Consider the following 25,089-nt stretch of genomic DNA (forward strand, 5'->3'; position numbering starts at 1 on the left):
ACAATGTCTGCAACCTCCCTCTCTTTTGTGAAGATGCAAAGCATTCATTAATAACCATACCAACATCTTCCAGCTCCACACATAGGTTACCATTTTGGTCTCTAATAGGCCCAACTCTTTCCTTAGTTATCCTCTTGCTCTTAATGTATTTATAAAACATCTTTGGGTTTTTCATGATTTTACTTGCCAATATTTTTTCATGCCCTCTTTGCTTTCCTAATTTCTTTTTTAATTTCACCCCTGCACTTTTTTTACTCCTCTAGGCTTTCTGTGGTATTGACTTCTCGGTGTCTGACATAAGCTTTCCTTTTCTGCCTTATCTTACCCTGTATGCTCCTTGGCAGGAAGCAAAGGGTGATGGTCGACAGGTGTTTTTTTGACTGCAAGGCTGTTTCCAGTGGGGTTCCACAGGGCTCAGTACTAGGTCCCTTGCTTTTTGTGACATGTTAATGATTTGGACTTAAATATAGGGGCATGATTAAGAAGTTTGCAGATGATACAAAAATTGGCCGTGTGGTTGATAGTGAGGAGGAAAGCTGTAGACGCCAGGAAGATATCAATGGACTAGTCAGTGGGCGGAAAAGTGGCAAATGGAATTCAATCCGGAGAAGTGTGAGATATTGCATTTAGGAACGGCAAACAAGGCAAGGGAATACACAATAAATGGGAGGATACTGAAAGGTGTAGAGGAAGTGAGGGTCCTTGGAGTGCATATCCACAGATCCCTGAAGGTAGCAGGAAAGGTAAATAAGGTGGTTAAGAAGACATGGAATACTTTCCTTTATTAGCTGAGGGCATAGAATATAAGAACAGGGAGGTTATGCTGGAACTGTATAAAACACTGGTTAGGCCACAGCTTGAGTACTGTGTACAGTCCTGGTCACCACATTACAGGAAGGATGTAATTGCACTAGAGAGGGTACAGAGGAGATTTATGAGGATGTTGCCAGGACTGGAGAATTTTAGCTATGAGGAAAGATTGGGTAGGCTGGGGTTGTTCTCTTTAGAACAGAGAAGGCTGAGGGGAGATTTAATTGAGGTGTATAAAATTATGTGGGGCCTAAATAGTGGTTAGGAAGGACCTATTTCCCTTAGCAGAGAGGTCAATAACCAGGGGGCATAGATTTAAAGTTATTGGTAGAAGGATTAGAGGGGAACTGAGGAAAATGTTTTCACCCAGAGGATGGTAGAGGTCTAGAACTCACTGCTTGAAAGGGTGGTAGAGGCAGAAACCCTTAACTCATTTTAAAAAGTACCTGGATGTGCACCAGAAATGCCGTGACCTACAAGGCTACGGACCAAGTGCTGGAAAATGGGATTAGGCTGGGTGGCTCATTTTTAGCCGAAGTAGACACGATGGGCCGAATGGCCTCCTTCTGTGCCGTAAATTTTCTATGATTCTACCTCCTTGTATTCTAGTCCTAGATTTAAAGGCCAGCATTCCGTTAGCCATTTTGATTATTTTCCGTACCTATGACATTTTAATCTATGTACATGGACCCCTAAGTCTCTTTGGACCTCCACTGTTTCGAGCTTCTCTCCATTTAGAAAGACACTGATCTATCCCTTTTATGTCCAAAGTGGATGACCTCACGCTTGCCCAGATTGAAATCCATTTGCCAGGAGTTTTCAGTGCACTTCAGAATGGAATGTTGTGACCTACTTGTCATTTTTTTTATTTACAGTATATCTCTATATATGCAAATTATTTGCTGCAAGCTTTTCATATCTGAGCTAAGCAGCTGTGATTCAGAGAAACTTCCAACACCAGGTTACCGTCTAATTGACGCCAGGATGTCCCGATTAAGACCACTTTCCCACAGATCTTAAAGCGACGGATTAGCATATTAACATCACAACTATGCAGACCCTAGACTACCCAAGAACCACAACATGGGAGATGAGATGGTATAGTCTAATTATAGCAAAAGTTGGCACCTTTTAATCTAGCAATTACTTTGTGGAAATTAATTTGTTCAGATGCTTCATTGTGGTTTTGGGGTCAGTTGGTGTGATGCATAGTGGTGACCATCATTGTGGGATGTAGAATGGGATAGTACATTCCAGTATTATGTCGTCTAATTTATTTATTTTTAAACATAGTAGGCCTCTTGATCGTGAGAGACCACTGCGTGGACGTGGAGGTGGAAGAGGCCGTGGCCGTGGTCGTGGTCTGGGAAGGAGTGATGGTTTTGACTCCCGTGGAAAACGTGAATTTGACAGGCATAGTGGCAGCGACCGATCGTAAGTTGATATAACAATTAACTATTGTGATATAAAATTCTTACACTTGTTGGCTTTGTTAACCAAAAATGGGAATAAAATCAGTTATAATCCCGACAGCAAGCAAAGTGGGTATTATTGATAAATGTAAAATCTCATACTGGCATTATCTTGCTAAATCAAGTAAATGTGAAATGTGTTTAACTTCTATATAAGTACTCGACATGAGTTTTGAGCTAACAGAATAAAGTATCTGATTAAGTTAGAATGTTAATTTAAGATAATTTAAAATGCAATTTAGAAGAAAATAAGCTTGTATCTAATGCCAGTGCAGTGAATGAATTGAAAGTACTAATGTATTACAGGGAGCCTATACTTGTAGAAATGCAATTAAGTTTGAGTATTTTTTAAAAATTGAGTGGTTATGCACATACAGCAGATATATAGAGAGAATAGTTTCTCTTCCAGTAGCCTGAAACCGGAGGACAAACGGGGTGGCAGTGGATCACATAACTGGGGAACCGTGAAGGATGAACTTGGGTTAGTACAAGAACACTCATGGTTTCCTTTTTGTTAAGCTACAAATGTAATTTCCTTTTTGGCTCTGAAGACTACCTGTGTAAACTATATTTTATTTTTCCTCTTCCAACCGTTATAGTGAACTTGATCAGTCAGCTGTTACTGAAGAGGCGCCTGAGGGAGATGAGCAACAAGTGGTTGACTCTGAGAACAAGTGAGTTTTTGTTTAGAACTGATACAACTATATCAATTTAAAAATCTTAATCTAGCAAACCTCTCACTTGCCAAAACTTGTTACAGTAATCTGGGATAAGTAGAAATCTCAATTGCCAAGACCTGGTAAAATGTCATCAGTAAAGTCCAGTGTATAGTCTGTACAGCTGAATACTAAGCTTTAGCCTTGTATGTGTATTGCACTAGTTCTATAATTCAACTTCTGTCTTGTAAATGGGATATGATAATTCAAACTGTTTGAGCTCAAGGCCAGAAAAATTTACTAAAATTAACGAGTTGATTTTACTGAAAATTACTTATCCAGAATAGTTCAATACTGAAATTGAGTCACTGTAGAAATTGCCCAGCCCCCCTGTAGGAAAGATGAGAGAAAAACAGATCAGATGGAGGAGGAAGGAAAATTGCACAACAGGAGGTTTGAGTTAATTTCATATAAATGCCCTAAGTATCATGAATAAAATTGGTGAAATAGGTGCACAAATTGCTATGACTAGGTATGATGTAATACAATTAATGGAGACGTGGCTTAGACTAGTGCCAGATTGGGAGCCGAACATTCCTTGTGTACATGTACTCAGAATGGTTAAGAGTAGAGGAAAGGGGAAGATAGGTGGCATTGTTATCCATTACAGCACGAGGACATAGGGATGATACAGGGAATGGTGCAAAGAGGAGGAGGGGTTTCTACAATGTGTTCAGGACTGCTTTTTTGGATGAACGTTTAGTCCAACAAGAAAAGATGCAGTGCTAGTTCTTGGGAATTAAGTGAGGCGAGTAGGCTGTGCAAGGACATCTAAGAAACGGTGACCATAACACAATTAGATCCAATATAAAAGTTAAACATGAGAAGGAATAACCAAAAGATAATGGTACTTAACTGGAAGTAAGCTAAGTTTCAATTAGATGAAAAGGGAACCAGATAAATTGTAATGGAAAATTGGCCAATAAAGTAGTGCAGGAACAATGGGAAATGTTCACAAGAAGTGATATGGGTATAGACTAGACATATTCCCGTAAGAAGTAAAAGTGGTGTAGTGAAATCTGCAATTCCTTGAATAAGTAGAGAAATTAAAATGAGACTTAAGAGGTAGGGCTGATTGAAGATGAAAAAGGAAATCTTAGAGGATGAGGAATGATGGAGATACTGAATGCATACTTTGCCTTAGTTTTCACCGAAGGGTGTAATAATGGAATTGAAAGGGTACAAAAAATGGGGAAATTTCATTGGATCACTATAAAGAATTACTGAAAAAAGTTGTTGGAACTCAACTGAAAATGCACCAGGTCCTGATATGCATCTTGGAATACAAAAGAAAGTCAGAACAGAAATAGAAGAAGCTTGCAACAATCAAACATCCTTATATGGAAATTGTGCTGGAGGGATGTGAATGTAACACCTCTGTTCAAAAAGGGAGAAAGAGATAAACGCAGTAATTGTGGATCAGTCAGCCTAACATTGGGAATGGGTAAGCTTCTAGAGACCTGGTAATACCAGTCTAAAAAGATGAGTTAATTAAGAATAGTAAGAACCAACAACAGTAGTGGTTAATGGATGTTCTTCAAAATGGAGGGATGTAAATAGTGGTGTCCTCCACGTCAGTGTTGGGTCCATTGTTTTTCTCTAAATGCATATGGGATTTAGATTTGGGTATCGGAGCATAGGATTTAAATTTGCAGATGACACAAATGGGGCGTGTTTTTAATTGTGGAAGAGGACTGTAAGTGGCTTCAGATAGATGTTGGATGAAATTTAGTATGGAAAATGTAGTATTACATTTTGGGAGGAAGAATGAGAAGGTTTATGCACTAAATGATAGAATTTTAAAAGGCGTAGAGAGACTTGTGGGTTTAGTTACACAAATCCCTAAAAGTGAGGGCAAGTTGATAATGCATTTTTCAAAAAAAGTATGTGATATCTTGGGCTTTATCAATAGAGTACAAAACTGAGGTAGTGCTAAACAAATACAAATCATTGCTTGGGCTGCAGTTAGAATATTGTGCGCAAGTTTCTTTCTTTAGAAAGGCTGTCAAGGCCATGGAGAGGGTGCAGAAGAGATTCACCATGATGAGAATGTGGAACTCGGTACCACATGGAGTGGTTGAGGCAAATGGCATGGATGAATTTAAGGGGAAGCTAGATAAGTACATGAGGGAGAAAGGAATATGTTGATAGGGTGAGATGAAGTAAGGTGGAAGGAGGCTCATGTGGAAACACTAGCATAGGCCTGGTGGGCCAAGTGGCCTGTTTCTGTGCTGTAAAATTCTATGTACCAGAAGTGAGAGCCTTCAGTTATGAGAAGAGGTTAGAGAAACTGGGGATTTTTTCATTAGAACAGTTGTTCAAAATAGAGGTTTTGATAAAGTAAATTGGGAAAAACTATTTCTACTGGTCAGTGAGTCAATAACTGGAGGGCATACATTTAACATTAGGAAAATGAAGGGAGACATTAGGAGAATTTTTACATAGAGGGTTGTTAGGACATGGAATGCGGTGGTGGAAACTGAATCCATAAACTTTTTAAAGGAAATATTTGAAAAAGACCATATGGGGAAAGAGCTGGGGAATGGGACTTAGTGGGGAACCAGCATAGGTGTGATGGGGCAAATGGGCTCCTCCTGTGCTATAAAATTGAGATCCTATAAGGGGCTAATGCAGTGTTTTTTTCCTCTAGCTCATTTAATGTACTTGTAGGATAAAATGAGTTAGTTATTGTAAATATGAAATTTCTCTATAAAATGAAATACTGAGACCGTGCTTGGTTGCTTAAAATGACTATCTTTGTAGAAATGCAAATATTTAAAGGATGAGACGCTACAGGCTAGCCATGGTTAAAGGAGTATATTTTCAAGAAGTTAGCACTCAAGAAAAGGTTGATGCAAGCTGGTCGCTGTTGAGAAAATTTACAGCTCTAATTCATGTTCAGTGGTTGCATCCTGTGACTAATATTTGCCTGTCTATCTGTCAGGGAAAACGAAGTAGAAGAGGTCAAAGAGGAAGGCCCAAAAGAAATGACCCTGGATGAGTGGAAAGCCATGCAAGATAAAGAACGGGCAAAAGCTGAGTTTAACATCCGCAAACCTAATGAGGGTTGTGACAGCAGTCAGTGGAAAAAGGGTTTTGTTTTGCGCAAGCCCAAAACTGAGGAGGTAGGTCTAGCACAGTTCTAATTGCAGAGCTAAATTATTAAGGCTTGTATTGAATAATCTTGAATGGTTAGTTGTTCTTGCAGTAAATTGTTTTATTTAAATTAAAAAATACAGGATAATTGTTCCATAGTTCTGTAATTGTAGCTAGACTGCTAACTTTTTAGGAATCATGAAAATGTCAGTTTGTAGAATTGGGCCAGAGTTGCACTGGTAGTTGTGAAAACCACAAAACTTGTAATGTTTCCTGTCTACTATGTATAAATCATATGATAAAGGCAGTCGTGCAGTATATCACTTCTGACTTTTCAGTAGCCCATGCGCATACACTTTTGTATCATTGAGTGCCAAAATTTTATATGAAATAATTTTTTGCATTTTAATTTGCTAGAAACGTTTTGAGAGTGAAGCAGATGTCCATAGCTTGGAATATACGGTAATACATTTTCTTATAACTTTAATTTTTGATTTGATTATTTTTCTCTCCCGTATTTAATGTTGCCATGCTTTGTCATAAACTCTTTATTTTGTGTCCCAAGGATGACTGTGATTTACAAGTCAGTCACTTGGCATATTTAATACTTTTTATTGTTTTTATGCAGTACATGAATTAAGGACAGTTAAAGGCCAATTGTGGCTGAGTGAATACTGCATGTTCTAAAATATGCCAGTGGAAGCTGTTGTTTTCAATTCTTCAGAGATGCGACCGTACAGAGAGAGCATGTTTTGGATCAGTGCTGGATATTGCTGTTGTAGTAAACCTTTAGGGTCAATATAGGGAGCATAATGAATGGTTGGAGACTTAACAAAAAGAAAACACTAGATATGGGTAGGCTTAGTGTTTGAAAGCACTTAAAACCCAGTAAAGCTGCCTGGATTTGTCAGTACCTATTGACACTAAAAATGCTTATTTAAAGAAATTTTGGGTTATCAGCATTACGGTTCAACGGGTCATCACTTTTTGAAGGTTATGCTTGGTAAGCTGAAGTCTAGCAGACCTATTTAAGCATGAATAGTATTAGGAGATGGCTTTTAATTGTACTTTGTTAAAATTGGGTCCCACTTAAGAATGTGTTGGAAGACGACTAAAGTGGTAGTTGATCAGTTAATACCATGGATTCCCCTCTTTCCTTCCCCTTTTTATCTCCTTTTGATAGGATGTGTTGCTTCAAGTTGGAGGTGTTATGAAATGTAATTGCAATCCTTTTAATCTCCATGCATCTTGAGTCAGATCCTACCGATACAACCTGTGGAGTAGTATCGGAGTTCCTCACCATTAGATGGATATCTGGAAAAGCAATTTTGTGGCTGTCAGTAAAGAATACAAAACTACAGCTCATCTCATCCCTTGATGTAATGCACTTTTAGGTTCACAAAGCATTAGTGTCAGGATTTCCTGAATTTCATTGACTTCAGCATTAGCTGATTTCTAATCTCTTCAGTTTTGTCTGTTCATTCAATCTGGGAAACCTTTTTATTTTAGGAGAAATATATTAATTTTAGAACTTTTGTAGACTTTTTTGTTGGAATACTGGTAGAGATATTGGCCACAGACCAAGGTTAGTTCATTTTAACCCTTTGCTGTCATAGTGCCTTCGCTTTAAATATATTACAGGTTTAAAAAAAACCTAGTGACACCTTTGGTAAACTCCCAAATATTTTCCTTTTTTCTAGACTGAAAAGATCTCAATATAGTTACATCGAGCCAGCGTTTATGCACCACATGAGCCTCCTCCCACCCTACTTCATCTAACCTTATCACCATATCCTTCTAGTCCTTTCTCCCTCGTGTGCTTATCTAGCTTCCCCTTAAATGCATCTACGCTATTTGCCTCATCATCTCCTTGTGGTAGTGTGTTCCACATTCTTACCACTTGGGAACAGGTATTTTAGATCTGGTATTGTGTAATAAGATAAGGTTAATTAGTAATCTTATAGTTAAGGATTTTCTGGGGCAGTGTGATCATACCATGATAGAATTTTATATTGTGTTTGAGTGATGTCGTTAAATCCGAAAGCAGGGTCTTAAATTTAAGTAAAGCCAATTACATAGGTATGAGGGGCAAGTTGGCTGAGGTAGATTGGGAAATTAGGTTAAAAGATATGACCGTAGATAAGCAATGGTGAACATTTAAAGAAATAATTCATAATTCTCAACGAATATTCATTCCCTTGAGAAATAAAAACACTGTGGGAAAAGTGATCCAACCGTGGCTAACTAGAGAAGTTAAGGATGGTATTAAATTAAGAGGCTTACAATGTTGCCACGGAGATTAGTAAGCCTGAGGGTTTTAGAAACCAGCAACCGATGATGAAGAAATTGATAGAGGGAGAAAATTGAGTGTAAACTACAAGAAATATAAAAACAGATTGTAAGAGCTTCTACACGTGTATATAAAAAGGAAGAGAGTAGCGAAAATAAACGTGGGTCCCTTAGAGGCAGCGATATGAGAAATTATAATAGGGAATAAAGAAATGAGACGTTCAACAAATATTTTGTATCTGCCTTCACAGTGGAAGACATAAAAAACCCTGGAAATAGTAGGGAACCAAGGCTCTGAGTGCGAGGAACTTAGTTATTAAGATTAGTAAAGAAAAAGTACTGGAGAAATAAATGGTACTAAAAGCTGACAAATCCCCTGGACCTGATGGCATACATCGTAGGGTTTTAAGAGCTGGCTGGAGAAATAGTGGATGCATTGGTTTTGATCTTCCAGAATTCCCTAGATTCTGGAACGGTCTCAGTGGATCGGAAGGTAGCAAATGTAACCCTGCTATTCAAGAAAAGAGGGAGAGAAAACAGGGAACTATAGGCCAGTTAGCCTGATGTCAGTAATAGGGAAAATGTTGGAATCTATTATGAATGATAGATTTAAGGATGGAGTTACAGGGCACTTAGAAAATCATAATATGATTAGGTTGAGTCAACACGGTTTTATGAAAGGGCAATCGTGTTTGATAAATCTGTTAAAATTTTTTGAGGGTGTAACTAGCTGGGTAGATAAGGGGGAACCAATGGATGTAGTATATTTGGATTTTCAAAAGGCATTTGATAAGATGTTACACAGAATTAGGGCTCATGGGATTGGTGGTAATATATTATCATGGATTGCAGATTGGTTAAGGGACAGAAAGCAGAGAGTAGGAATAAACGGGTCATTTTCAGGTTGGCAGGTTGTAACTGATTGGGTGCTGCAAGGATCGGTGCTTGGGCATCGGCTGTTTACAATATATGTCAATGACTTCGATGAGACAGAGTGTAATGTATCCAAGTTTGCTGCTGATACAAAGCTAGGTAAGAAAGTAAGCTGTGAGGCAGGTTAAGTGAGAAGGTGGCAGATGGAATATAATGTGGGGAAATGTGAAATTATCCACTTTGACAGGAAGAATAGAAAAGTGTATTTTTAAAAATATAATAATCACTACTAAATCCAATAGGGAATTCAGGAGCAACTTCTTTATCCAAAGAACATAAACATGGAGAGTAGGCCACCCTTAGTGTCCAAAAATCTATCAACCTCAGTCTTGAATATACTCTCGGAGGCTTTCTCCTTCGTCAGGTGAGTTCACCTAACGAAGGAGAAAGCCTCCGAAAGCTTATGATTTTCAAATAAAACAGTTGGACTATAACCTGGTGTTGTAAGATTCCTTACATTTGTCAACCCCAGTCCATCACCGGCATCTCCACATCCAAAAGTTGAGTGGCTAAGAAATGTTGGTGTTCAGAGGGATTTTGGTGTCCTTGTACGTGCTTCACAATGCAGGTACAGCAAGCAATTAGGAAGGCAAATGGTATGTTAGCCTTTATTGCAAGAGGGCTCCTGTTTCTTATATTCTCTGGAGTTTAGAAGAATGAGATTTCATTGAAACTTGTAAAATTCTTAGAGGGCTTGACAGGGTACATGCTGAGAGGCTGTTTACCCTTGCTGGAGACTCTAGAGCTAGAGGTTGTGGCCTCAAGGCAAGGGATTGGCCATTTACGACAGAGTTGAGGAAAACATTTTTCACTCATGGTTGTGAATCTTTGGAATTCTGTACCCCAGAGTGCTGTGGATGCTCAGTCATTGAGTATATTCAAGATGTGGAGATGCCGGTGATGGAATAATGGGGTTGACAAATGTAAGGAATCTTACAACACCAGGTTATAGTCCAACTGTTTTATTTGAAAATCACAAGCTTTCGGAGGCTTTCTCCTTCGTCAGGTGAGCTCACCTGACGAAGGAGAAAGCCTCAGAGTATATTCAAGACTGAGATTGATAGATTTTTGGACACTAAGGGAATCATGATCTTATTGAATGACAGAGCAGGTATGGTCTACTCTCCATGTTTATGTTCTTTGGATAAAGAAGTTGCTCCTGAATTCCCTATTGGATTTAGTAGTGATTATTATATTTATAACCTCCTAGTTTTGGACTCCCCCACAAGTGGAAGCATTTTCTCTACATTTACCCTTTCATTATCTTAAAGACCTCTAACAGGCCGCCCTTTAGCCTTCTCTTTCCTAGAGAAAAGACCCCCAGCCTGTTCAGGTTTTCCTGATAAGGATATCCTCTCAGTTCTGGTATCATCTATGCAAATATTTTTTGCACCTCCAGTGCCTCTATCCTTTTAATAATATGGAGACCAGAACTGTGCACAGTACTCCATGTGGTCTAACCAAGGTTCTCTACAAGTGTAACATAACTTCTCTACTTTTCAATTCAATCCCTCTAGAAATGATCCCCAGTGCTTGGTTTGCCTTTTTTTTATGGCCTTATTTACTTGCATCACTACTTTTAGTGATTTGTGTATTTGAACCTGAGGTCCCTTTGCTCCTCCACCCATTTAATCTCTTATTATCCAAGGAATATGTGGCCTCATTCTTCCTACCAAATGCACCACCTCACACTTGTCTATATTGAAATCCATTTGCCAATTACGCACCCATTCTGTAAGTTTATTAATGTCTTCTTGCATTTTGACGCATTCTTCCTTTGTAGTAACTACACCCCCCCCAGTTTGGTATCGTCTGCAAATTTTGAAATTGTACTTCCGATTCCCGAGTCCAAATTGTTACTGTCAATTGTGAACAACAGTGATCCCAGCACCGATCCCTGTGGAACACCACTTTCCACCTTTTGCTTGTCTGAGTAGCTACCCTTAACCCCTACTCTCTTTTCTGTTTTGCAGCCAGCTTGCTCTCCATTTTGCTACCTGTCTCCTGACTCCACATGCTCTTTTAACCATGCGGTGCCATATAGAGGGCCTTTTGAAAATCCAAATATGTTACAGCTTTAATATATATTCAGTAACACACATGCATGTCGACTGTCACGAAAATGTAGCATGGATTTAATTTCATGAGATTGAAGGCCTTCCTATTTTTTCCCCTAAGGTTTGACATGATGGTGCACAATTATCACTCAATTGCATTTTAAAGATTTTTCTTCTAGTAGTAAACAAGCCCTTATGATTGTCTGCTATGACCTGAGCGTCAAGATACTGAGGGAAATGGTCGTCCATTCAATTCAAAATTGATTTGTTTTCTGTTAAAAATGCATCTCCAATCAATTTAATCCTGTTGCGGCAATGATTCCATCAGCCGAGGGCAGTAGTCTGGGCAGCAGACTTGCCAGTTAGCATCTGCGATGCTTTCAGATATGTTGTCTTAAGACCTTTTTGGGAAATAGCATTGTTAACTATGCTATCTTAGTGTACTAAGGATATGCCAAATAACCTTTCTGTAATATGATTCCTTATAATTCATAACTTGTGTATTGTATGTCATTTTCGCAGGGCCCTACAATACTTGAGCTAAATTGGGTTTCATTACTGTCATTGAGTTGCCCTGCTTGAAATAAAATGTCTCCAGGAAGTGCAATTCTTTGGGCTTGCACTGGTCTTGTTGAGTTTTTCTTCCTCTTTCACTCGCCCCCCCCCCCCCCCCCCTTTCATGGTGTAGCGTTACATCCAATTACTTGACTGGGGATTGAGTTGTCTTTTCTAGTGCAATTTAAGTTAATTAAGACTCAAGCTACACGGTCTACCTGTAGAGGCAGTTGAATATTGACACGCTTGGCTCTTGAAATTCTAGTTGCAATATAATGGTAAATGCAGATTGGTTCTGACTTTTGAATGTGGGGGTATATTTTTCCTCAAGTTGCATCCAGCTTTACCTTGTAATTCCAAATGATTAAAATTGAACCAAATTGATAAATGCACTGAAGAAAATGCAAATTATTTTCTTTGGAAACTCTTGTTTCTATACTAAATCAAAATCTTAAGACTATCTTAAACTAACTTTGTATTTTGAATTGGCAATCAAATGGAATGTAGGAAAGTTGGTTTTTAGAAACTACAGTTTCATATTTTTGGTTCCCTTTACTTCAAACTTTAGAGGATCTTGTATCTTCTGAGCACTTTGAATATGCATGTATTTTGGGTGAACAGAGAAAGAAGTCTTCACATCTATAGTATGTTTCCATTTGAATGATTTATGAAATTAATGCATTGAGGTATAAAATTTGAAACAGAATTTCTTTTTGTTAGGTCTCCACTGATGAATCTGGCCTGGAGCATCACTTCCGCAAACCAGCAAATGATATAACCTCCCAGCTGGAAATCAATTTTGGTGATTTGGGACGCCCTGGCCGTGGTGGCAGAGGAGGCCGAGGTGGCCGTGGACGTGGTGGCGGCGGCAGGAGCATCCGTGGAATGAGACCTGACAAGGTATCAACGGTGCTTCTGTGTAGCATCAGATGTAATTGGATGGTAGTAGTTAAAGGCTGTAGAAATCAGAAGGTCCTAGGTTTGTTTCCGGTTCTTAGCTGAGTTCATTTGTCAAGAGAGCAGTTGGTGTGATCCAGTTGGCTTTTTTAGTGTGTAGGACAAGGGGAAAAGAAAATTCAGCCATGGTTTCTGCTGCTGATCACTATTCAGTGACTCCTGCTGGAAAGTGCGCGTATGTGGATATCTGATGAGACCTGGGCAGCAGTGGTGACTTCCGTGGTTAAATAATGTGTACGCACTCTCGTCTAGATTTGCATGTGCAGAATGACTTGTTGGATAAGGTACCATCAAGTGCTAGTGTCTGTGGAGCAGTACTCAAAACAAATTAGCACCTTCAGGGGGGAGAAGCAACTATATATGAGATTTAGGATTTCCCCAGACTGATTGGCTAGAACCAGGATTACCTGTAGTCTGACCCCATTAGAGATTTGTGTCACAAGATTGTGGGTGCAAGTCCCACTTCAGATGCTTGAGCACATAATCTGTGCTGACACGGAAGGAGTACTGAGCTATCTGGGTTACAGTCTTTCGGATGCGACATTAAACAGATGGGTGTAAAAGATTCCATGGCACTATTTGAAGAAGAGCAGGGGAGTTCTGCCAGGTGTCCTGCCTATAATCTGATCATTGTCTCATTGCGTGCAAATTGACTGCCGTCTTTCCCTACATTACAACAGTGTCTACACTTCAAAAGTACTTAATTGGCTGTAAACCGCTTTGGAACATCCTCAGGTCGCGAAAGGCTCTACACAAACACAAATTCATTTTTTCATATGGAGATTAGCAAGATTGTTGAAATCCAGCATATATCCTTTCAGGGACTGAGCACCTGTACTTAGTTGAAGCTTCTGCCACAGGCAGGGGAAAACGATTGTTAGGATTTCAATAAAGCTGGTTAATGCTCAATGTGAAGATTGTTGACTTTTTTACCCTTCTTGCTTTCTCTCTTCTATCTCCCTGTTGGCAGATTGAGAGTTTCTTAATGAAGGTGGAGCTTGCCCATTCTGTTCAACAAGAGTGCAACTGCTGTATAATCACTAGGCAGTTTTATTTAACGGAACTGGGTAGGCTGTGCCTCCATTATCCTAGAAAAGCTTGTCAAATACATGCATATCTATTTCAAAAGTCAGTAATTATTAGCCTATAACAGTTCTTTTTTAAAAACAATCCCTGCATGTAACAATCTGACGCATAGCCTGATCAAAGCCTCATATCATAGTTGTCACTGGGCTAGTTAAGCACAGTAAGCAAGGAGTATGTGCTGAAAAGCCCCACACAACATTCAGCTGTTACAGATGATCTCGAGCTTAAGAGTGCAGGCAGAGGGGGACAGGGTGACCGTCAGACAGACGAGGAGAACCAGGCAGGTAGTGCAGGAGTACCCTTAGTGCATCTCGCTCTCTAACCAGTATTCAGTCCTGAATACTGGTGAAGAGGATTTCTCTGGAGTGCAGCCAGAGCCAAGTCCACAGCATCATGAATGGCTCAGCTGTTCAGGGGGGGAGGAGAAAGGTCAGGAAAGCAATAGTGATAGGGGATTCTATAGTTAGGGGTGCAGACGGCGTTTCTGCGGCCGCAGACGTGATTCCAGGATGGTATGTTGCCTCCCTGGTGCCAGGGTCAAGGATGTCACTGAGTGGCTGCAGAACATTCTGGGGGGGAGGGGGGAGGGGGGGGGAGGGGGAGAGGGGGAGGGGAGGGGAGGAGAGTGGGTAAACAGCCAGAGGTCATGGTACACGTCGTTGCCAACGACAAAGGTAAAAAGAGGGATGAGGTCCTGCAGGCAGATTTTAGGGAGTTAGGAAAGAGATTAAAAAACAGGAGTTCAAAGGTAGTAATCTCCGGATTGCTCCCAATGCCACGTGCTAACAAGTATAGAAATAGGAGGATAGAGCAGATGAATGTGTGGCTGGAGAGATTTTGCAGGAGGGCGGGATTTAGATTCCTGGGGCATTGGGACCAGTTCTGGGGAAGGTGGGGCCTCAACGGAGCTGGGACCAATGATCTTGCGGGGAGGTTTGCTAGTGCTGTGGGGGTGGTGGGTTTAAACTAATTTGGCAGGGGGATGGGTACCAGGATGTAACATTGGAAAGGAGAAACAAGACACAAAGGATCAGGAGAGAAAGATAGCACTAGAGCAAGTAATAGTACGGTATTAGGTGGGATCAGACTAAGAGAGAGTACAAGAAAGTCTTAAGACTGGTTTGTAGTGCATGTGTATAAATGCACGGAGTGTGATAAACAAAGTTGGTAAACTGCAGGCGCAAATAGCCACATGGGACTATGATGTGGTGATAACATAGACCTGGTTCAAAAAAGGGCAGGATTGGGTACTAAATATTGCTGGATGCAAGGTGTTAAGGAAAGATAGGGAAGGAAAGAAAGGTGGGGGGTGCAGGATTGATTAAGGAGAATATTGCAGTACTGGATAGAGAGGATGTCCTGGAGGGGTCAAGGACAGAATCTATTTGGTTGGAGTTAAGAAATAAAAGAGGCGCCATTACACTAGGTGTAGTCTATAGGCTACCAACTAGGCAGGATATGGAGGAGCAAATTTGCAGGGAAATTAGAGAGGTGCAAAAGCTATAGAGTAGTGATAACTGGGGACTTCAATTGTCCTAATATAGACTAGGATAACAATAATATAAAGGGCAAAGAGGGGGATGAATTTTTGAAATATGTTCAGGATAACGTTCTTAACCCAGTATGTTTCTGGCCCAACGAGGAAGGAGGCATTGCTGGACTTGATTCTAGGGAATGAGGTGGGCCAAATGGAACAAGTGACAGTGGGGGAACATTTAGGGAGCAACGATCATACTATCATAAGGTTTAGAATAGCTATGGTAAAGGACACGGACCACTCTGAAGTAAAAATACTCAATTGGAGGGGGGCCAATTTCAATGGGATGAGAATAGATCTGGCCCAGGTAAATTGGAATCAAAGATTGGCAGGCAAAACCGTAATTGAACAGTGGGCGGCCTTTAAAGAGGAGATGGTTTCGGTAGTCTAGGCACATTCCCACGAGGCAGAAAGGTAGGGCAAGTAAAGCCAGAGCTCCCTGGATGACAAAAGAGATGGTGAATAAGATGAAATGGGAAAAAAGGGGCGTATGACAGATGTCAGGCTGATAACACAAGTGAGAACCAGGCAGAATATAGAAAGTTCAGAGGGGAAGTGAAAAACGAAATAAGGGGGACAAAGAGAGAGCATGAGAATAGATGGGTGGCCAACATAAAAGGGAATCCAAAGGTCATCTACAGTCATGTAAACAGTAAGCGGGTGGTAAGAGGAGGACTGGGGCCGATTATCGACCATAAAGGAGATCTACTCATGAAGGCAGAGGGGAGGGCCGAGGTACTAAATGAGTACTTTGCATCTGTCTTTACCAAGGAAGAAGATGCTGCCAGTGTCTCAGTAAAGGAAGATATAGCTGAGATACTGGATGGGCTAAAAATTGATAAAGAAGAGGTACTAGAAAGGCTAGCTGTACTTTAAGTAAGTCACCCAGTCCGGATGGGATGCATCCTAGGTTGTTGAGGGAAGTAAGGGTGGAAATTGCAGAGGTACTGGCCATAATCTTCCAAACATCCGTAGATACGGGGGTGGTGCCAGAGGACTGGAGAATTGCAAATGTTACATCCTTGTTCAAAAAAGGGTGTAAGAATAAACCCAGCAACTATAGCCCCATCAGTTTAACCTCAGTGGTGGGGAAACTTTCAGAAACAATAATCCGGAACAGAATTAGTCACTTGGATGAGTGTGGATTGATTAGGGAAAGCCAGCACAGATTTGTTGAAGGCAAATCGTATTTAACTAACCTGAGTTTTTTGATGAGGTAACATTGAGGGTAGATGAGGACAATGCAGTTGATGTGTAAATGGACTTTCAGAAGGTGTTTGATAAAGTGCCGCATGGTAGGCTTATCAAGATTGCGGCCCATGGAATAAAGAGGGCAGTAGCAACAAGGATACAGAATTGGCTAAGTGACAGGAAATAGAGAGTAGCGGTGAACGGTTGTTTTTTGGACTGGAGGGAGGTGTACAGTGGTGTTCCCCAAGGATCGGTGCTGGGACTACTGCTTTTCTTGGTATACATTAATGACTTGGACTTGGATGTACAGGGCACAATTTCAAAATTTGCAGAGGACACAAAACTTGGAAGGGTAGTAAATAGTGCAGAGGATAGGGATAGACATCAAGAGGATATAGATAGGCTGGTGGCATGGGTGGACACGTGGCAGATGAAATTTAATGCAAAAAATGCGAAGTGATAAATTTCGGTAGGAAGAATGAGGAGAGGCCATATAAACTAGAGGCACACCACTAAAAGGGGTACAGGAACAGATCTGAGGTTATATGTGCACAAATCGTTGAAGATGGCAGGGCAGGTTGAGAAAGCGGTTAAAAAAGCATACGGATCCTGGGCTTTATAAATAGAGGCATAGAGTACAAAAGTATGGAAGTTATGATGAAACTTCATAAACATTGGTTCGGCGACAACTGGAGTATTGTGTCCAGTTCTGGGCATCGCACTTTAAGAAAGATGTGAAGGGCTTAGAGAGGATGCAGAAGAGATTTACTAGAATGATTCCAGGGATGAGGGACTTTAGTTACGTGGATAGACTGGAGAAGCTGGGGTTGTTCTCCTTGGACCTGAGATGGTTGCGAGGAGATTTGATAGAAGTATTCAAAATCATGAAGGGTCTAGACAGAGTAGATAGAGAGAAACTGTTCCCATTGGCGGAAGGGTCAAGAACCAGAGGATATAGATTTACGGTGATTGGCCAAAGAACTAAAAGTGACATGAGGAGAAACTTTCTTACACAGCGAGTGGTTAGGATCTGGAATGCACTTCGAGGGGGTGGTGGAGGCAGATTCAGTGATGGCCTTCAAAAGGGAATTGGATAAGTACTTGAAAAGAAAAATTTTGCAGGGCAATGGGGATAGGGCGGGGGAGTGGACTAGCTGGCTATCTCTTGCATAGAGCTGGCGCTGACTTGATGGGCTGAATTGCCTCCGTTGATGCTGTAACCGTTCTATGATTCTATAAGTTTTCTGCTCGCATTTACAGCATTTAATCATTAAATATGCTCCAATAACCTTCAAATCTATCTTAACTTACAACTGTGAAAAATAGTTAACGTTTTAATTTTTTGTAAATTAAAGAAATAACTCAACCCGGTCCAAGGACTGAAGTGTGCAATATTTGATTTAACTGTTTCAACATGGAAACCACAACCTGTTAAATTCTAGACATGTGCAGTGTTTTTTTTAAAATGAAACCCCCAATGGGCCTTGAGCAAGGATGAGACCAGCCAAAAGACCACCCCCAATTAGGTTGTGCCCTTGAATTGCAGCATATCTGGCTGCTGACAGTTTGTGTTGAGTACAGTTACTATGTTTGGTTTTTGAGATTTTCGTAACCAAAATTTCAAAGTAAATTTGATAACTTCAAATGTGGAGTACATTTTTTTATTTTAAGTTAAAACTTCAGGATGATTTTACTGCATATGAGATGTGACCGGGTACTGAAACCATCTTGAGGCTTATGGGTTATGTACAAGAGAAACTTGTGAAAACTGCAAGTCCAGCCTGGAATCCTAAGTCTCTGAATTTTCAGTTTAAAAAAAACAGTATCATTAATAAGTAGCTGTATTTTTATCAAAGTGGTTCAGCAGCAAAATGTTGAACAGATTAAAAATACTCTTATGGGTGGGAATAGTTTTGCATGAATGTAATCAGATGATGGGCAGGTTGATCCCATTATTTATGGTACGGTTGATCCCATCATCTGTACTAGACCTGGAGGTGATGAGGTTTGTTTTATAAAGTTGTGTGAGGTATTTATCTCCTAAAAGTGTGCAGGCAGTCAGTGACGAGTTGAGCAGTCAGTGCACTTGATTATCATGTTTAAAGTGACTGTAATTTAAGAATAATAAAATTGCAAGTGGATCTCAATTTGTACTAGAAATATTTTGAACTAGTTAGCAATGGTACATGGCAGATAGAAAATATTGTAATAGGATTTAAAAACGTGAATGCACCCCTGCGTTTTGTTAACTGCCATAGTGGGGGCAAAAATACTGCTCCATGCTCATCTAAATAATATTTAAAAGATTGAGAAGTTGTACTTGGGCTGCTGCTTAAATATTATGGGTTAGTTGACTTAAAATGAGATATTTAAAGAATGCATGTATCTATCTTTTTATGTTAGAATGAGCAGTTGTGCTTAGTGTCAATTGGCAGGACTGTCATATTTTTGTGTTCATGTTGAAATCTAATGAAATCTTAAACCAATTAGATGGCTGTAATAAGTCAGTGGAATCACAGAAGTTTTTTTAAAAATTAAGATCGTACCTGCTAGCAATTTCTATTTGCAACCCATTGCCCTTGGAAAGCAGCAATTCATATAAACTATGCATCACGTCTGGGGCCTACTATCACATCACCTTTTTCCACTGAGCAGCAATGGGCCTGCAGATGAAATGTTCTTTCTAGCTGCTCAAAAATAGAAGCCAGCCCTTAAGCCATGGCTTGACAACGGTACGTTCATGCTTTGGGGACCCAAGTGTCGGGCAGTTGTAGCATTTTCTGTTATCTCTCATCTCATTGCCTAATGTGTGCTGCTGCTATAGTGATAGGTTTGTTTCAAAGCACATCGGGCTGCAACAGGAGACTTTAATTAAATAACTGGGAAATGATTAATGTTGAGCACTCCACTGTTTGGTCCAGCAAAAGTCAATCTTCAAGATGAAAATTGTTATGCTGTGCCTAAAGATACAAGTTATAACAACTTTTCCCTTGTAACACATAATGAAAGTTTAAAAAGCAATTGAGGCTGGTACAGTGGGTTAGCACAGTATCTTTTCACTTCAAGTAAACTGGCTTCAAATGCAATCCATGACAATCGAGTGCCAACTATATGAAATGACACTCAAATCTAATTCCTTATGAATGTCGGTGAGAAGTGCAGAACCCACAAATGGACAATAAATGTGCAATCGTGTTCAGAAGCTATAAAGATTGCTAGTATGGTCAAAGAATGTAAGGAACCCTCTTCTCAGGTTAGGTATTAAGGGGCATTGTTTGGCAGAGCAAGGTTTACTGTCCATCTGCTCAGTGTACCTGGTGTAGTAGTTTAGATGCTGACAGTTAATGCTAAAAGTGGGGCATTGCTTTATTTCTGGAACATTTATAATCCTTGAATTTTGAGCAGAATGTTTGAAACGTTCAGTACTTATACACTTTATACTATACATTCGGTAAGGTGCCACTTAATAGATTACTGCACAAGATAAGAGCTCATGGTGTTGGGGGTGATATACTGGCATGGATGGAGGATTGGCTAACTAACAGAAAACGGTCGGGATAAAAGAGTCATTTTCAAAATGGCAATCTGTAACTAGTGGGGTGCCGCAGGGATCAGTGCTGGGGCCTCAACTATTTACAATATATATCAATGACTTGGATGAAGGAACAGAGTGTCTTGTGGCCAAATTTGCTGCTGATACAATGATAGGTGGAAAAGCAAGTTGCAATGAGGACACAGTGTCTGCAGTGGGATATTGATAAGTTAAGCGAATGGGCAAAAATCTGGCAGATGGAAAATAACGTGGGAAAATGTGAAGTCATCCACTTTGGGAGGAAAAATAAAAAAAGCAAAATATTATTTGAATGGAGAAATACTACAAAATGCTGCGGTACAGAGGGATCTGGGTGTCCTCATACATGAAACACAGTCAACATACAGGTGCAGCAGGTAATCTGGAAGGCAAACGGAATATTGGCCTTTATTTCTAGGGGGGATGAAATATAAAAGCAGGGAAGTCATGCTACAACTGTACAGGGTGCTGGTGAGACCACACCTGGAGTACTGCGTACAGTTCTGGTGCCCTTATTTAAGGAAGGACATACTTGCATTGGAGGCAGTTCAGAGAAGGTTCACTAGGTTGATTCCGGGTATGGAAGGGTTGCCTTGAGGAAAGATTGAACAGAGAAGATCTTATTGAAACATACAAGATTCTGAGGGGACTCGATAGGGTAGATGTTGAGAAGATGTTACCGCTCATGGGGAAATCTAAAACTAGAGAGCATGGTCTCAGATTAAGGGGTCGCCCATTTAAGATGGAAATTAGGAGGAATTTCTTCCCCCAGAGGGTCGTGAATCTTTGGAATTCTTTACCCCAAATAGCTGTGGAGGCTGAGTTATTGAATACATTCAAGGCTGAGTTAGACACATTTTTGATCAGCATGGGAGTCAAAGAATATGGGGAAAGGGTGGGAAAGTGGAGTTGAGGTAAAAAATCAGATCAGCCATGATCTCATTAAATGGTGGAGGGGCCGAATGGCCCACTGTTGCTCCTATCTCTTGTGGTTACTAGGTTGCACAGTCTGAGCTTTGAGATTCCAGACTTGCTGGCTGGATGTAGCATCAGCTGTAAATTGCATTCCTGTACATGCTCCACAATGTATTATGATACTGGGAGAAAAAGGGAGGTAAAGCAGCCACATGTATTTAAAACAACTGACTGACTTTTTGTCCCATCAGTCTAAGCTGGATTTAAACCCAGGTCCCAGATGTGAAAGTCTCCTCGAGCTATAAAGGTTCTATGTGAAATGAGCTTCAATCCAGTTCCGAATGGCCTTAATTTGGTCCTAAAATTGTAATCTCATAAATTTAAAAAAGCCATAGGGCACCTTTTATTGGGGCTGAATAGAGGGATTGTTGATTAGTATCTAGCCTGTGCGCTTGATGCTGACACTGGATGCCTGCAATGAAGAGTTCCATTCGCTAGCACTAACATTCCTCAGTTGCATGAGCACTGAATTCATACAGGATGGGGAAAGGATTAAAGTAAAACATGAATGGTCAATTTGATCAGAGATATTAGCATGAGATTTTTTGATTTTAAAAGGCGTGTTGTGCTGCTTTTGAATATTGCTCCTAGCCCAATTTATTAATCTTGACATTTTAAACGCATGTCAAATTCTTAGCATCTGGTTGCTTGGAGTTTATTGCACAAGAAAGCTGTTAATCTCTGCATAAATTGACCAGTTTGCCTTCCTTTTCATATGCTTGAGGTGACACTTCAATCTGACGGTGTATATTTTCTCCGAGTACAGATATTTTGTTTTCATTTTTAAAACTTTCAGCAATTTGAGTTTTCTCAGCAGGGACATTATTCACCCGACATTATGGTTTTAATAGTTTTACTGCTTTCTTTAATTTATTGATAGTAAATCGGAATACCAAAACTCTTCAATGAAAATTTTTTAGGTTGATCAGATTTTTAAAAAATAAATGCTCGAGTAAAGAGCAAATCTTGCTTTCCATCTAGTGAGTGGACAGTATAATTTGTTTTCTCAAAAGGTGTCAACCAGTACCTGTGGCTTAACTCTCAAGTTGAACCTGCAGGCATTCAGGTCTAGGATCTTGCAGGAGTACTAACCTCAGTGGATTCTCTCACTTGTCTTTAATTTTAACATTTTCATTACCATAATCCACTCCAGAGTTGAACATTGCAGTACAACGGATAGTTTTATTTCATCTGATTATTGTAATTCAGACTCAGTCATTTATTGGCACTAAATTGTTGCGGAGATATTGATTATGTAAACTTTTACTTCCCTTAAATTTTTAAGTGTGGTACATTGCAGTGAAATGATCTGTTCAAATTTAAACTGGAGTCTTACTGAATAAAGCACTGGAAACCTGAATTACTCAAACGATGTATTTTATATTTCTTTTAATTCCTTCAATAGAGTGCTTCTGATTTGTTTTTCACAGCGCCAGTTTTATTTGTGTTGCACACCTATTACTATGATAAGCTGGGTTTTCTGATGAGCTCTTTTTTATTTTGCAGTCTAGCATCTCTGTTCCAAATGTTGATGACCCAGAAGCTTTCCCAGCTCTGGCCTAAATGGATGTCGTCAGCCTGGCCTGAAGTCCTCGGGGGCCCCCTCTATGAGGCTTGCATGCTTAAGGAACCCTTCTCAACTATATTAACAGAAAAAAGGAAAAAAAAGACTGTCATCCATGCCATTCACACCTATGAACTGTCCACAAGGAATTGTTGAAATGGACTTCTCTTGCTACACAGAAGCAACATTGGTAGCTGGTTTTATATCCACAAAAAAGTAAATGGTAGCAGAGGAAAAAAGCTGTTTTCATAATAAATTTTCAGAAATTATGCATTCTTCATGGATTGATACTTTTTTGTATTGCTGCTTGAAAATATGCATTTCCAAACTTGAAATATAGGTGTGAAGAGTGTGTATTAATGAGTCCAATGAGATGCTTTATTTCAGCGCGTATAGAATCCTTTTGCCTTCATCAGATGAATTTTCTCCTAGTGCAATTTAGTATGCTGCTGATCTATGACCCATCTGGTGCAGAGGGTTGGAGGAAATGCATCCCTGTGTAAGAATGGAAAAGGTACTACTTGTCTCAAAGATACTGTTTTTTTTTGGGAAGAAGTTGCCTGTTGTGGTTTGACATGCAAGGGCTAGGATTCCACTGCCCCCCTCCCCAATTGCAGATTCTGAACATTTGCTTGAAAGATGATCATTTTGAATATTTTGGCTAATGGAGCAGATGTCACTGAAATGGACACTGGTTAGTACCAATTGTTTTATTTTAAGTATTACTTCTCTTTTCTCCATCCTCCACATGCCCGTTCCAATCCACTCTGTGCATATACAGGCCTCACTGGACCATACGCCATCTGTATCTGAGAGGATGATGGGAATTGTGTTCCTGGGTCTCTACCAAATGGTGTTGTTTAGCTATCTGCTGGACCAGTGTGTCCAGGCAGCTCAGTTTTTGCATCTTCTATTTAATACCTCTCCTCCCCTCTTGGGAGGTGCTAGGGGACACTGGCCACTCTGTGCAACAACCTACATTATCTACTACTTTTTAAGGCACTGGATTTATACTCAATTTGCTGAACCACCTTGATGGTGTGGGTTCTTTAAGTTTTAGTGTTTATGGTGAGCCTGAAATACTGGAAACTAGGATTTCAAAATAAATGCTGTAATGTGGAAGTCTAGCTTTTTTCTGTTGCTGAAGTTCTAATAAAGGAGTACTTTTGAAATGTTACTAAAACAAGTGAGATACCATTAACAGGTGTCAATTAACTTGGTGAAGTGGTATTTCGTTTTTTTTGGAAATCTACAAATCCCAAGTATGAATATACACATTTTATGTATATTTATGTCTGGTTGTTTTAACATTGTCCCAGCAAGTTAAAATATCCATATAGTTGTTGCCAGATAGCAGATTGTTCTCTCTTAAACGCAGAAAGACTCTTGTTCGGACACTGGAACGATAATGGCTGTTTATTAGTGTACTGCTCCAAATATCCCCTGAAATTCACAAAATGGTAACCAATGAAAACTGTTGCATGAATTGTGTTACAGGTGTGCAACAGCGTAAAGATGTTCTGTGTGGCTTATTGGCTTTATTTAATGTAATTCATTTCTTATAGTTGAGTGATGTAATGGGTCAGACCGTGGCCTTTCCCTCTGGGATGATGGGATGAGCAGCTTCTCAATTTCACTTGGAGGGCATGAGCCCAAAGTATAAAATTGCCCTTAATTTAGTACAATAAGGAGTTGGAAATGTTAACAGCAGGAAGATTGATGGGGGAAATATAATTCAAACTGGGGGTATCTTCTGACTTGGGGTTAAGGCATATTGGCGCAAAGCCGAGAAAGCTTTGTTCTTATTGCTATACTTGGCCTTGGATTACTTGACGTGGACACAAGATGTTCAAGAAGGGAAAATGTTCCATCCCCAGCATTCCAAAAAAAATCTCATAAATTTCACCCAAAAATATTGACTAATTTCAGCATCTAACCAACTTCACTGTTTGTGAAAGACTTCAGCAAAAGGATGAGCAAGAGAACACTACAGTTACTTTTTGGGGAAAGATTTATTTCCGTTCACTGGTGAAATCCACTAAATTTTTAGCATGCAGCCTTTCTGGTATGTCCTGTTAAATCCTTGATTCCTTTTGTAGAGATAATATTAATAGTCATTAACGGTTCCACATTTTATTAATTGTTGGAGCAGCAGAAATTACTCTATCTTAGATGTTCTAGCGATGGATTTTCTATCCCTGTTGTATACATTTGGAATTGCTATTTGCAGATGGGATAGGCTGGAGTGGAGGAGAACTTCTCCCTCCTTTGATGAATGAG

General features: G+C 39.9%; 1 protein-coding gene across 4 annotated transcripts in view; it reads left to right on the top strand.

The window, feature by feature from the left end:
• Positions 1-23,078, top strand: part of LOC137325357 (SERPINE1 mRNA-binding protein 1-like) — a 51,449-nt gene extending 28,371 nt beyond the window's left edge. Inside the window, exons 3-9 of one of the 4 annotated variants that reach the window (XM_067990356.1) lie at positions 2,107-2,244; positions 2,680-2,763; positions 2,882-2,956; positions 5,943-6,123; positions 6,512-6,556; positions 12,649-12,828; positions 22,752-23,078. In XM_067990356.1, coding sequence (XP_067846457.1) covers positions 2,107-2,244; positions 2,680-2,763; positions 2,882-2,956; positions 5,943-6,123; positions 6,512-6,556; positions 12,649-12,828; positions 22,752-22,808 — 760 coding nt within the window. In that variant the 3' untranslated portion in view covers positions 22,809-23,078. Of the gene's footprint in view, positions 1-2,103; positions 2,245-2,679; positions 2,764-2,881; positions 2,957-5,942; positions 6,124-6,511; positions 6,557-12,648; positions 12,829-22,751 lie in introns of all 4 variants that reach the window. The other 3 variants (XM_067990358.1, XM_067990355.1, XM_067990357.1) reach the window with 3 other exon arrangements.
• The last annotated feature ends 2,011 nt before the right edge of the window (positions 23,079-25,089 follow it).

Source organism: Heptranchias perlo, chromosome 9 (genome assembly GCF_035084215.1).
Source record: "Heptranchias perlo isolate sHepPer1 chromosome 9, sHepPer1.hap1, whole genome shotgun sequence".
Classification (NCBI taxonomy): domain Eukaryota; kingdom Metazoa; phylum Chordata; class Chondrichthyes; order Hexanchiformes; family Hexanchidae; genus Heptranchias; species Heptranchias perlo.